This window comes from Lissotriton helveticus, chromosome 8, assembly GCF_964261635.1.
Source record: "Lissotriton helveticus chromosome 8, aLisHel1.1, whole genome shotgun sequence".
Classification (NCBI taxonomy): Eukaryota; Metazoa; Chordata; class Amphibia; order Caudata; family Salamandridae; genus Lissotriton; species Lissotriton helveticus.
This window is the reverse complement of record NC_136069.1, coordinates 1195122939-1195137969: the sequence shown is the minus strand read 5'-3', so window position 1 is coordinate 1195137969 and position 15031 is coordinate 1195122939. Positions and strand designations below refer to the sequence as shown.

Sequence of the window (15031 nt, the reverse complement as noted above, 5' to 3'; positions counted from 1 at the left end):
GGGTGTCGTCGGCGTAGGAGATGATGTTGTGGTTGTGTTGGCGGGCGATGGCTGCGAGAGGGCTCATGTAGACGTTGAAGAGGGTTGGGCTGAGTGAGAATCCTTGCGGGACGCCACAGATGACTTCGGTGGCCGCGGATCGGAACGGGGGGAGGCGGACTCTCTGGGTTCTTCCGGTGAGGAATGAGATGATCCACTCCAGGGCCGCTCCTTGGATTCCGGTGTTGCTGAGGCGCTGTATCAGGGTGCGGTGGCAGATGGTGTCGAAGGCTGCTGAGAGGTCCAGGAGGATGAGGGCAGCCGTTTCCCCGTTGTCGAGCAGGGACCTGATGTGGCTGCGATGAGGGCGGTCTCGGTGCTGTGGTTCGCTCGGAAGCCGGACTGTGAGGGGTCGAGGGATCCGTTGGTCTCAAGGAAGGCAGAGAGTTGTCTGTTGACGGTCTTCTCAATGACTTTCGCCAGAAAGGGGAGGAGCGAGATGGGGCGGAAGTTCTTCAGGTCCGTGGGGTCCGTGGTGGGTTTCTTCAGGAGGGCGCTCAGCTCAGCATGTTTCCAACTCTCCGGGAAGGTGGCGGATGCGAAGGAGCTGTTGATGATGTTCCGGAGTTGGGGTGCGATGATGGAGTCGGCTTTGTTGTAGATGTGGTGTGGGAAGGGGTCGGTAGGGGAGCCGGAGTGGATCAAGAGATGCAAAGGCTTGAGTCCAGACCACACATATATAGTGCCCTTCTCAGTAAACAGCATTGTAAGTCAATGGGCCAATAGTATTTCTTGGCAGGGAGGGAACTCCGTCTCAATGGCATTGGAATTGCCTCCTGCCAAGGAAAAGGTTTACCCGCACTATTCAAATGTGGGTGGTTCATAGTAGAAGACAGCAGAGACTACTCTGTCTCTACTGTGGTCAAACTTCTCTGATAGCTTGACAAAGTAGGGGCTGTTGGAGGTTTGACTATATGTCCCTCACCTAATTTAGAAGGGAGAACATATAGCTGTTTTTCATTGCCCGTCACTGTCAGGAAAAACCTAGCAATGTGAGGAACTCCCTTGGTGAGAAAGGCATTGTTTTTTTATCTTCAAAAGGAAAATTTTGCTTTGGGATTTTCTTACTGAAAATTTTAAATAAAAACTATAAAGCTTGCCATAAAGCTCTGTAATGTTGGAAGAGCCATATGGCAAAATTACAATGCATTGGCAGAAATTGCAAGGATGACGGTTTCTGCCAATGCTAGAAATGTCAGGTGGGCCGGCTTGACGTTTCAAAATTTGGCACCTCCATCAGGGCAGAGGATAGGACAACTGCCAAATAATCAATCCGACACTACGTTTGGTCACTTGCAGAGATATTTTATATTACAATTACTTTCATAACATGTTAATTGAAGTAAGCTTGCTCAAGAGGGTCCCAATTCTTATTCAACAGCCAGGTATTCAGGTGATTCCTGAATATTTAATAGTCTATATTCTTTACTCTGAAGACTGGTAATGTGTTTTAGTATTTAGCAACCTCAACTCTGAGGATTTTTCTTCATGACTTTGCTTCCCTAATTTGGGGTATCATGAGCGGAAACAATCCAGAGGATTAAAGCCCTTGGGCGGAAAGATTCCAAATAAATGTAAAGCCCTGTGAGGGAAGATTCCACATAAACATAAAGGCCTGAAAGGCTGGTGACATTGCATAGACAACTCTGTAAACAATTAGCATAGATTAAAATACTATCCTTTTAGTCACTATCACTGAAGATAAAGCTGTCAGTGTTGATGGCACATGCTCACACCTTCATAGTCCCTTTACTAACCTGGCTGATGTATTCTGGAGCATCTGCCAGCAAAGGAGAACTATAAAAGTGGTCCTCAGATATGCTGTTTCTTTAAAGCACATAATCTGGCATCACAAAGAGGAGAGTCAGGGATGGCCAACAGCTACTCAGCCTTACCAGAATTGAGATTCAGAAAACTCTTAGACATCTACCACTGTCTCTGACAGATTTTATTGTTGTTCTTAAGACTAATGATGATCCAGGATTCAATAGGATACATAGATATGTGTGTTCCATCGATGTAATTTAGCCACCAGGGCTTTCAAAGAGTAATTAAAGGACAGCAATGAAATGACCAGTCACACAGGGTCGCCACACTTGATTAATTGAGGTATAGAATAATATTATGGGTGATCAACAGTTGAAGCCTGTTTTAATATGAACTCAGTCCATACAAAAGTGATGCTTCAAATGTCTAACTGTGAAAATCCTTGGGTGACAAGATGGTTGACTGTGTTAAATGTAACAGGCGTGTACAATTGTACTAGTACACCAAGATTGATGCCATTCACCTACATCTTACGGTCATTAAGGATTGATAAAACCGCAAGCTCTGTGCTTAGCGCTTAGCCCTAGACACAACCCAGTCTGGAAAGGATTAGAATATTTCTGAAGCAAGCTTGTGATGTCCATATATCATAAGAGACATGCAGGGAGGTTCAGGTGGGTTGGAGAAGGTTACATTTTCTACGAGGGCTTCAATGGAGCAGAGGAGATGAATTCCAGCATCAAATCCATGTCTTTGAGAACACACATTTTAAATAGTTTGTGCACTCAGCCATTGATGGATTCCTTCAAAAATTATTTATCTTACACAAAATATACCTGAATTTAATCATTTCATGGTTGCTTCAGAACCTTAAGACAAAGAGGTGGCTTTTATGTAACACAGGTGGACGAATTCAGAATTAAAGCTCTTTTTCCGAGAACTATTTATATTTTGCTCCAAAGTGTAACCTTGGTAAATTATTGAGATATCAGCACTGAATACGTTGTGCAGAAATTATGTTTGATTACATAGAGTAGTTAGAAGACCCAAAGGAGAGAAGTTATTTTCCTTAGCTGTTTGGTACCACCACCATGCAGTTCTTCTTGCACCACATCCTTCTCTTCTTATATATTCAACAGTAGTTCCCAAAGATCACCTCATTTTAAATAACGTTTTAAACAACTTTGAATAGCATATGAAATATTGTATGCAATGAGTGCTAAGTGTACAAACTGCAATCATACACCCACTTTTTGTTAGTTGTCCACTCTAGGTTGCATTGTAGACTTGCTTCATCCTACTTTATTGCCCTTGTGGTCAGTTTTTGTCTGCTAAAATATGATTTTGTTTTTCAGGCCTCAGAGAGGGAAATCATTTGGGTCATGCGAGCCACAGTTTTTGTTTTTGGAGCTGCCGCGACAGCGATGGCACTGCTTGCAAAGTCAGTTTATGGACTCTGGTACCTCAGCTCTGACCTTGTCTACATCATCATTTTCCCTCAGTTGCTTTGTGTTCTATTCATCAAAGGAACCAACACATACGGCTCAATCGCAGGTTACGTCCTGGGATTCCTGCTCCGAATAAGTGGAGGCGAACCCTACCTTTACCTCCAGCCTCTTATCTGCTATCCTGGCTGCTACGCAGATGAAAACAACATATATATCCAGAGATTCCCATTCAAATTCCTCTCTATGGTCACTTCTCTCCTAACTAACATTGCCGTCTCCTATTTGGTGAAATACCTGTTTTTAAGCGGGCGTGTGACACCCAAATTAGACATGCTGGATGCTGTGGTTGCTAAACACAGTGAAGAAAACATGGACAAAGCAACCCTTGTGAAAAGTGACAATATACTTTTATCAGAGTTGGCGCCGGTGAAGCCCAGGCAAAGTGTGACGCTTAACCCCAATTTCACAAAAGCAGAGGCCTTCAGTGACTCTGATTCAAGCCCAGAGGGGCCAGATAACCACATCGAGTAAGAAACTGTTATGGTCAAAATGCTGCCCCAAGGATCAGCGTGAGCGCTACCGGACATGTCGCAATATGCAGCATTTCAGTGGAAAAATACTATTGCTAACCAAATGCCTTGTGGCACAATTTATGGAGGAAGGAATCAGGCAATGTGCAATTAACTGAAATATGGTGTTATTTTGCTATTACGGTTTTCATTTGCGGTCATTGTAGTTTTTCTACGAGTGTGGCTGAAATGAACACAAGCTAAAGCAAAAAAAAAAAAGATACCTGAAAAGTGACCAGGAGACTGGCCATTATGCTGATGGACCAATACATTATGTGTTCATTCTTGAAGATTCAAATATATATGTGTATTTATTATTTCACCCTTATGGAGCCATAAACAATTCCTATAGTCTGAATGCAATGTATTTATCAATAATACTTCATTAAGCAGAGTTTTAGCAATAAAGATGGAGATAGAAGTCAAACATGTTTTGTATATTGTAGAGTTTATTGATATTGCTAAACTAAGTATTTTTTTATTTGTATTTTTTCTACTTTAATTATTTTTTTAATAATTGCCAAATTGTACATTTTAGAGGAAGCAAATGCATTCATTTAAGTAACCTAAAACGTTACATCCCTTCTTTCGGCCTTTATGCAGATGCAAGTATGTTGAGCATTACTTGTTCTGAGATGTCTGGAGCCACTCAAAAAGATAAATAGAATAACTCAAAACAGAACGCCCGCCTGATGTAAGGGAAGAAGGGAGGACAATGGTTCACTTTACCTATGGGAAGCACATCCTTTCATAGGAAACTTGTGTGCTGAGAGTTGAAGTCACGTGTGGAACAATTTGAGATTTTTCATTAAATAAAAATCGCTGTTTGAACAAAAGCATTTATTTATGGGAGGTTGTACTATAAGGGCATTCGTTCATTTACTTTTAAATGCCTTTGTGAATGGACCCCTGAATATCCAACTTCCAGTTAGTAAAAGTGCAAAGAGATTAAGGTCCATTTGATTTGCAGTAACTGTATATGAATATTCCAACTTTATTCCCATTTTAGATTTTTTTAGTATTGTATTGTATATTTATTTATATAGCGCGATTGCTTCCCAATGGGCGTCCAAGCGCTGAGTATGATTCACAAAGGCTGGTAATAGTATTTTAAAAAGTACTACTGGAGTTCTACTAAATGTACTCTAAAATGCCTTTGTGAATAGACTCCTTCATATACTCCAACCATAGTTCTACCAGCAACTGCAAACTCAATGACATTAGTGGAACGCTGTTCTCATTGTCCATGCAAATGTGGTCCAGAAGGAGTACATTAGTGGTTACTCAGTGCCATTACAGATACAACTCCATTCCTAAGCAGCCGCCTCAAGTCTTTGCCTCTGTTCGCCATTATGCTACACTTGTATTTTCCAGCAGTATGGGGCTGACTTGAAAATATTTGCAACAATGAATTTTGGTTTCTAGTCTGACCAGGCTACCTTTAGTAGATATATTCAGTACACGTCTAAGCATTCAGACCCTTTGTATCAAAACATTATACTCATTCATTGACTTTGCTCATTCAAGCAATGGGGTAATGGAGTTAAAGCATATGGAATGCAAACAATACATACATATGTGATTTGGCAGTGTGAACATAAGCAAATAACTCACTATGTTCTCCCTATTTTGTGATATGTCAGTAGACACTGAGATAATTGAATAACTCCCAGAGCACTATAAGTTGGTTTCCAAAACCTCAGTTCGAGATTTAGAACAACACAGTGGATCTTTCAACATAGATAGCTCAGAAAATTCTGCAGGTTCAAAGCTAGCATCCAATGTATAAAATAAATAAATACTCTTAATGAAATAATTCAATAAATGTCAAGCAGCATGTCCATTACTACATAATATTGCCAAATCACTAAGACCATTTACTACATCAAGTTCTGAGCATATTACTCAGTGCTAAGAAGCTGCTACTCTATTGAAGCAAGTGTGCAATATTGAACAACAAGAATAATAATATATAATTGTAGAATTATAATCATAGAAAATAATTGTTATAAAACTGCAGAGCAGAAAGAAGGTGCTTTTACCACAGTTTTCATTTGTAGAAATTCCATTAAATGTGCTGAATGAAACTGTGATTATGTTGGCTCTGTTTCTTATATACTCATTGATGGTAAAACATTGTTCATTATGTCACAGCTAATGATCTTTCATGTTGCCTTTCTGGAACTGAAAATTGTGGAAGTGAAAAGCTTTGTTCCACTGTTCCACTGTTTAGTACACTGATTTTCAGTTTCCTTCATTCAAAATGCAGAAACTAAAGCAATAGTTTTTGCATTGTCCTCTTTAATCAAGAGGCAGTGAATGGTCTGGGCATAGCCTAATGAGTAAGCAGGGTAGCTAGGAAGAACATCAAAGAAGCCATGGACTAGGCATTATAAAAATTACAGTGACTCGTCTTTTCTGTAGCAAATGTACACCCCACCCTCTCCTCTTGTCGGAAATAAGTGGGTGAAAAGATGAAATATGCAGGTAAATAATATGACTGGTAGGACCAGGTGTTCTCTGGGTATGGGTAAAATGTAAAGGAGGAGCTGCCCGTCCAAAAAGTGTACCTCTTAAGTAAGGAAGGTATCTAGGATAACAACTCGATGTAATGAGTGTTTCCATTGTAATCTAGGTGTTATTTAATCTTTGAGTCCTAATCCTCCTTTCTTTTATGTGTTTTAGGCATGTATTATTTATACATGTTCAAAAATGGTTGCAATTCAATGTATCCAATGTCCCTTGCTTTTAGAATGCTCCCATTACAGCATCTATTAAACGAAAGGCTGAGAGGATGATGCTTCTAAATGCTGTCATAGGGAAAAACAGAACACTAAGCAAGTTCATATATTAGGCCCATGTTGAAGAGGTCATCCTGTGGAATTTTATTTATTTATTTATTTATTTAATTGTATACGTATTTCTACATTATTTTTAGTTTTTCATTTCTAAGATTAATATTTTGTATACTTAAAAGCTGGTAAATGTTGTGTCTCTGATATTTAAGAGGGCTGTGGAAGAGACTGCAGAGAAAAGAACACAAATGGAACAGGTCCATGCATTGTTTCCCCTTTGGACATAAAATAAGTTCTAGATTTGAGGATTGGCTATCAGGCAATTCAGACCTCTATTGTCTGGTAAAGAAATGCAAACATTGAGTAGAAAAGAAATGTGGTAATATGTTTTAATTCCTCCCTTACGTAAAACATTTAATTAATTTTTTTTAATTTAATTATTTTTACCAATTTTTCTAATAGTTGTATGGCATTGGTTGGATTCTCCTGCTATTATTTACATGAAAGTGATAATTAAACAGCCATGTTGATTGCGCACTCAAGCTTTAGGTAGTCCAGAACAAGTATATTTCTACTTACCCTCCTCAAATAGTAGGCAATGAAATAGAGCCCAGTAGTAAACTCTTCCCCTTTGAGAGATGGCTTTCATTTAGGAAAACCTGCACTCACAGTATTAGGGCAATTTCAACAATTCAGTAATGGGTGTCATTTTCAGCAGACTCTCTCTCCATTTTATGCTGATAACCCTGTCTGCCCTCTGCTGTTTCTGTGTTGTCTGCTTCTGTGATTGACTGTGTCTAAAACTGTACAAATATTCTCCAGTTTTTTTATTAGTTTTATCAAATATGTAATCATCTAATGGGTATTTAAGAGGAAAGGAAAGGGTATATATTTTCATACACATGAAGTACCAGTGGACCTGCATCCAATACAAATGTGTTGAATTGCCAGTCCCTACAATCAAGGAATTCTCATGTATGAAAAAGGCCTATTTTTGGCTGTACAATAACTATTTTGAAAACAAAGTGTGTGCACTATATAAGAAGTTTCAATGGCCACATACTGTCCGGCTCTAAGCCTCTTTATGACTTTTCACAGCTATCTAAAATGGGACAATACAGTTCTGATTATAGGAATCCAGACATGGAAGACAGGGATTGTCTAAATAAAATTTATTTTAAATGTGCAAACTACACATTGCATAATGTACACTCACTAATACACGAATAATACTTTATTGCTTTTCATTTGGGTACATTCCATTGTAACAAGTGTAAAGTGCCTATTCCATAATGCACTTGTGGATCTGTAGGGCAGGCACATGCACTGATGACATATATCTAATTTCCAAAACACACTTTTGATTACTGTAGTCAATGTGTATGTCTCGCATGGCTAGGATTAGGAAAAATGCATAGCTATGAATTGTATTGTAGTTCATTTTCCGGTTTCTTTTAAAATAATTGCATTCCATTTTGCCACACACTTGCCCAATTTATACCAGACCGTTTTGGGCCAAGTTGAGTATCAAAATGTTTATTGATTTGTTTAATCTTACCAGATATTCATTGAATCCCAATATTGCTGACAAGTAGCCACTGCCCGTAAACTGATTCTTTAAAATATATTAGGAATATATAACTATGTTAAGAAAGGAACTTAATATAACTCAATAAGGTGATAGAGTGTCCATAACATGTGTTATGTATTTCTAAATCAAAAGATCAAAGTTGAATGTTTAAACCGAATTTTAAGAAAAAAGTGCCCTCATCACCTTATCACAGATCAGATGAAAGAAAAAACTAGTGTGCTTGGGTTCCTTGAAGTTATTTGCATCAATTTTAGCAGTCATCAAGCATCTTTTTTGTGTTAATTTGATGAGTTTTAAAAAATGTATATTGCATGTCCTTTACCAATCCTCTTACAGTTCCATTGGAAAGCTAATGTTTACATATTTGATAAGAAATTACGTGGTAGCAATACACCCATCTCTTGTGTACAAAATACAAATGCAGAATATAATATGTGCAAGCATCGCAAATCACATGGTGTGTACATTGTGAATTGGGCTCAGCTATTTCAATGTATTTTTTTACATTTCAAACCCTGTGTGAGTCTCATTTGTGAATCAGATTTATCCTGAATAAAAATACCTTTAGTTCTGATGTGCTGAAAAATGGAAAAATAAACCAGTATTTTGTACTATACAATAAGAACAAATATGTTGACAAAGTGCAAGAATATTAGTGTACTTTTATGTTTCCTAAACCTATGTGCTTATTATCATTGCTGGTCATCTGTTAGATATGTATGAATTTTACCAAAAAATGTAAACTTGAAAGAACAATCATTTAACTGTGGAGTTAAGCTCTGTGTGTTGTCATAAGCTATAAAAAATATTTGTGTTGGTAAAATGCAGTTTGTTTGCCAAAATATAAATCAAATAGAGCATTCTTATTTGTTCCCATCAACAGTTAAACAAAGGTATGTAGATTTAACTACTATATGGACAGAACAAATGTAATGTAAACCGACTGTTGAAACAAGCATTCATTTTCTGATCATTTACGACTATCAAACATATGTGCCCTAAAAATAAAATATGAAAACTTCATGCTGCATAATCAAATAGAAACTAACATGTCTATTTTGCAGTAAGTAGTTTAGCGCTAGCAAAGTATGCCAATGGTAATCAGAAGAGCATTGTTTTATTTGTAACTTATGTTTTGTCTTTCCATCAAATACATGTTGATTGTACTAGCAAGCACAGTAAATTAGTCTTCATGCCAACTGTGTGGCATTACTGAAATAAAGCCTCATATTTAATCATCGACTAATGTCTAGAATGCTTTGCCTTTCTAATTGTATATATCTGATTAATGTTTTTCATATTGGCAAAATAGCCTAACAGCCAAGCACTGCAAGCAAAGTTGACAAGTAAACATATTCATTCAGCCCTGCACAGACAAAGCATACATCAGATTGACAATGTGGTAATTCACTGCGTCCAAATTTCATTCCTAATATATTCTAAATTCAAATCTGCTTTCTTTGTTAGTATGCATTGCTCCTTTTACCTTCTCAGAACCTTCAGCTTGGAAAAGTATACAGCATGATTCAGGCCATACCTGATTCTTGAAGCAGCAACACCTCTTTCATTAGTCTAGATGGCATGGACAATCCTTTTTTGTATCTGTGGTGTTTTCCATAGAGATAATGTGGCACTGGGGTCTCAAGCACTGTACAATGAATCATTCAGTGTGCAAAGTATAAAAAGGTAAAAATGTTGACAAAAGACACAGCCAGTAATATATAGCAGACCCATGGGTGAATTATAATTGAACAAACAGAAACACTAATCAGTTCATATAAATGTATGGCAGTTAGCAAGTAATAAGCAATAAAATAAACAAAATAAAAAAAGATCAAATTTTCTTACGGAAGTATTTAATAAGTAGAACTAAAGGTTGGCAGAGCTAAGAAAGTAGTGAGTAGAAGCAACGATGGGGAGGTGGGGAGGGGTGGGTTGGGTTTTGGAAGGCGTGGCTTGGTGTTTGGGAGGGGTGGGTTGGGGGTTGGAAGGGTTCATGGCAAGGGCAAATAACTCATCTTCATGGGGAAAATTGGTATGATTGTTGGGAGTAGGTTGGGTTTGGGAGGTAGAGGGAGTGGTAGTGGATGATGTGCATGTGTCTATTGAGGTTGCAGTTGCATGTGGGTCTGGTGTATGTTTTGCACGTTTGGGTGTCTGTTTCTTCCTAGGTGTATGTTGTTTGGGTGAGTGTGGGTGTTTGTGTTTTGTTGGTGTTGTTTCTAATGTATGTGTGTGTGGATGAGTATGCAGTTGAGGTGCTGGGCGTGGTGCTTGTGGATATGGTGGTGCATGTGGTTGTGGTGTCTGTGGGTGTGCTGGTGGTGGTGCATGTGGGTGTGGTGGTGGGGTGGTGTCTGTGAGTGTGCTGGTGGTGGTGAATGTGAGTGTGGTGGTAGGGGTGGTATCTGTGGGTGTGCTGGTGGTGGTGCATGTGGGACTGCTGGTGGGTGTGGTGTTTGTGGGTGTGCATGTGGTGGTACATATGGGTGTGGGGTGGTGGCTGTGGATGTGCTAGTGTTGGTGGTTGTGGGTGTGGTGGTGGGGGTGGTATCTGTTGGTGTGCTGATGCGGGCAGTGGGTGTGTTCAATTCAATTCAATAATATTTATTCAGATACAAATATCCATAAAAGCACAATTCAATCACCCCCAACAGAAATACAACTCTTATTTAAATTCTTATTACAAACTGTGGGGCTTAAGGCTAGATTAAAAGAAGTAGCTTTGATAAAAAACTGCAATTGTATACAATGGTAAAAGGCATAATATACGACAAAAGTGCCATAGTAATGATTTACCAGTTAATGAACAGAGTTCATTAAGGAGGTTTACCCTAGCAGGCAGCAAATGCATAGGGTCCTGAGCAGGTGCATGATACAACAGAGAAGTATATTCATAGTCTAAAGATGACTTATGAGCAAAATCAAAGTTCCTTTGGAAGTGGAGGGTTTTCAGCTGCTTTTAGAATGCTACAACTAAGCAGAAACAGTGTTCACAAGGAGATCTTTTAAGAAAAACAATTACAATTCATGCAAGAAAATGTAACTTGCTGGAACCTAATCAAAACAAAACAGAGGTAAAGGGATATATAAGTAGTAACCTTAATTCAATTCAGTCTGACACTATTAGATAGGTATAAAAGCCCACAAGACAGTATATCATATTCATAATCACTTCAGCCGAAGGGAATGCACTTTATTTCTTAGACATAGAAATCATAAGTACCACAGAGGGTAGTATAGAGTGGAGAAGACTTTTAATGTATATACATTATGTACCATCCAAACGTGATTTTAGTGAGCCCCAGTGGTGTGACTATAACCTAACAGTGATGTAGAAAAAATCTCTAAAGGTGACATAAGACAAGGAAAGTGGTTATTGGAGATAAAAAAAAGAGGAGTCTTGGCAATTATAATACAGTGAATTGTATTTTTCATTATTTTCAGGCTCTCTCTTTATGCAGTCGATGACGTTTTGATCCTCTCGTGATACAGGGTCTCTTTAGGACAAGGCTGCTGGGGACATAAGTTGCATAGAGATGTGCACATGTGGTGATGCTCTGCATAGAACCAATTCATATGATGTCGAGAGGACGCAGTGGGTGCCCGGTTAGGCAAGGATATGCCATGCACCAAAGTGCTGTATCTTAGTAGATCAATACGGAAGCTGGTGAGTATTTTATATGAGAAGTCTAATGCGGTCAGCTGTAATCCATTAGAGGACCGTCGGACTCATAGGCAAGGGTAGTCATTGCGGGATCAGTTTAGCATGTGGAGATCATACCGCTGTAGGTAATTGAATGACAATTCAATAAGCCTTCAGGTATTCAAGTATAAGCTTTTGATGTGATGTCAGTTGACATCAGTAGAGAGTTTCCTCAGACGGCAGAAAGACTTTTCCAATGCTAAGGCAATCAGGAAGCACAAGTGATGTATTAACTAAAGTTCTCTAGTAGAATAAGATCTTCCTGGCACTCCTTGCATGCTTTTCCAGGAAGTGCATCAAAAAAGTGGTTTAAAGGTTTCAACTTGACAATAGTGTTAAATAAATCACACTCCAACCTTTCAGTAACATGAGATCCAGTCATCTGAGCATTGCACTTTAAGTTACGATTTGCCAGTGGCAGATGCTGGCAGTAGAGAGAGTTCAATAGTATTTACTTTTTCAGTAGAGACTTGCACAGCATTTTCATATTTGATTCTGGGTTATCAACAGTAAAAGCTGATTGTTTGTTGGCCAAACTTACTACATCAAACATAATTTTGAACAGTTGTTAGAGGTGTCTAACAGAGATGGGTGGCCTTTGACATATATATAGAATGTTTGTAGTTCCTTCTACAGCTCTAATCTGAGGAAGTTAGAAAGATATTGTTTGAATATATTTGCCAAATCTCTGGGATTTTCTTTCCTGAAAAATGTCCTTTCAGAACCATTGAGTGGAGCACTTCAATATTTCATTGTTGCATTTCCAGTGTGTGCAGTCATTAAGAAAGTCCTTAAGGTTATTATTGCAATTATCTGTGGAGACATTGGCATTTTAGGGTTGATATGAGAGACTTCTATTACAAAACCACAAAGCATCCTTTTTACTTGTCCTAAATGTTTTCAGTGGATCACTGAAATAATATCGAGGGACAGAATATCGACCATCAAAAATATCGTTGACAAAATATCGACAGTCAAAATATCGAGTTTCTATCTACAAACAGGTAAGTACAAAAATATCGAGTTAAAAATATCGTTTACAAAAATATAGTTGTAAAAAATATCGTATTTACTAAAAACAGTGTTAAATTAAATTAATATTAATAATTAATTACTAAAATATACTTAAAATTACTTAAATTAACTTATAATAATTAAATAATTAATGAAAGTTAAATAAATATTTTTTTATTTCATATTTATTAAAACATATATATATAGTAACAAAATATAATAAAATAATACCCAAAAACTGAAAACTGACCCTGAACCCTAAAAATACCCCTTTACCCAAAAACCCAAACTGACCCTGAACCCTAAAAATACCCCTTTACCCAAAAACTGAAAACTGACCCTAACCCCTAAAAATACCCCTTTACCCAAAAACTAAAAACTGACCCTGAACCCTAAAAATACCCCTTTACCCAAAAACTGAAAACTGACCCTGAACCCTAAAAATACCCCTTTACCCAAAAACCCCAAACTGACCCTGAACCCTAAAAATACCCCTTTACCCAAAAACCCAAAACTGACCCTGAACCCTAAAAATAAAAACGATTTTTTTTACTATCTATATTATATACTTACATATTTTCACTTTCTATATTATTTACAGTCGATATTACTTCACTTACCTTAAAAACGATATTTTGGCTGTCTATATTCTGTCCTGTCGATATTTTGTCCAAACGATATTTTTGACTCGATATTCTGTCCAAACGATATTTTGGAGTCGATATTATGTCAGTGCACCGTTTTCAGTGTGTGAAGGCTTGCCTGAAAGGGATCTGTAAATGATTGGACCAATCCACAGGGGTTTGGGTTATCAGTTGTCATTAAAGAGTCCTGAGGAATCAAAAGGTAAATTGCAGAAAATTTGGTATGAGTAGGTTTGGTGCAAAGTCAGAGAAACCCGTTTTCATATAACTACCAATGGGAACCTCCTCAAGAAGGATCATCTAGTGGGCACAGAGCAGGTACCTCAATGATGTTTCGTGGGAGTGGGGATGGGGATTGGGTTTGGGAGGGGTGGTGTTGGGTTCGGGAGGGGTGGTTTTGGTTTAGTAGGGGTAGGTTTGGCTTTGGGAGGGGTAGGTTTAGCTTTGGGAGTGGTGGGTTTAGATTTGGGAGGGGCGGGTTGGGTTTTGGAAGGCGTGGCTTGGTGTTTGGGAGGGGTGGGTTGGGGGTTGGAAGGGTTCATGGCAAGGGCAAATAACTCATCTTCATGGGGAAAATTGGTATGATTGTTGGGAGTAGGTTGGGTTTGGGAGGTAGAGGGAGTGGTAGTGGATGATGTGCATGTGTCTATTGAGGTTGCAGTTGCATGTGGGTCTGGTGTATGTTTTGCACGTTTGGGTGTCTGTTTCTTCCTAGGTGTATGTTGTTTGGGTGAGTGTGGGTGTTTGTGTTTTGTTGGTGTTGTTTCTAATGTATGTGTGTGTGGATGAGTATGCAGTTGAGGTGCTGGGCGTGGTGCTTGTGGATATGGTGGTGCATGTGGTTGTGGTGTCTGTGGGTGTGCTGGTGGTGGTGCATGTGGGTGTGGTGGTGGGGTGGTGTCTGTGAGTGTGCTGGTGGTGGTGAATGTGAGTGTGGTGGTAGGGGTGGTATCTGTGGGTGTGCTGGTGGTGGTGCATGTGGGACTGCTGGTGGGTGTGGTGTTTGTGGGTGTGCATGTGGTGGTACATATGGGTGTGGGGTGGTGGCTGTGGATGTGCTAGTGTTGGTGGTTGTGGGTGTGGTGGTGGGGGTGGTATCTGTTGGTGTGCTGATGCGGGCAGTGGGTGTGTTCAATTCAATTCAATAATATTTATTCAGATACAAATATCCATAAAAGCACAATTCAATCACCCCCAACAGAAATACAACTCTTATTTAAATTCTTATTACAAACTGTGGGGCTTAAGGCTAGATTAAAAGAAGTAGCTTTGATAAAAAACTGCAATTGTATACAATGGTAAAAGGCATAATATACGACAAAAGTGCCATAGTAATGATTTACCAGTTAATGAACAGAGTTAAAACATTAAAAAAGGGTTGGACAGGCATTTAGCAGCAACGTCATATTAAAATAAAGTGCAATTAGTTGGAAACAGTATTAGCAGCATGATACAAGT

At 38.7% G+C, this 15031-nt stretch overlaps 1 protein-coding gene across 1 annotated transcript in view; it reads left to right on the top strand.

Moving 5' to 3' along the window:
• The window catches only part of LOC144773236 (high affinity choline transporter 1-like), a 182996-nt gene extending 173545 nt beyond the window's left edge, over positions 1-9451 (top strand). Inside the window, exon 6 of the mRNA XM_078658143.1 lies at positions 3162-9451. Coding sequence (XP_078514269.1) covers positions 3162-3785 — 624 coding nt within the window. The 3' untranslated portion in view covers positions 3786-9451. The remainder of the gene's footprint in view (positions 1-3161) is intronic.
• Positions 9452-15031: the final 5580 nt, after the last annotated feature.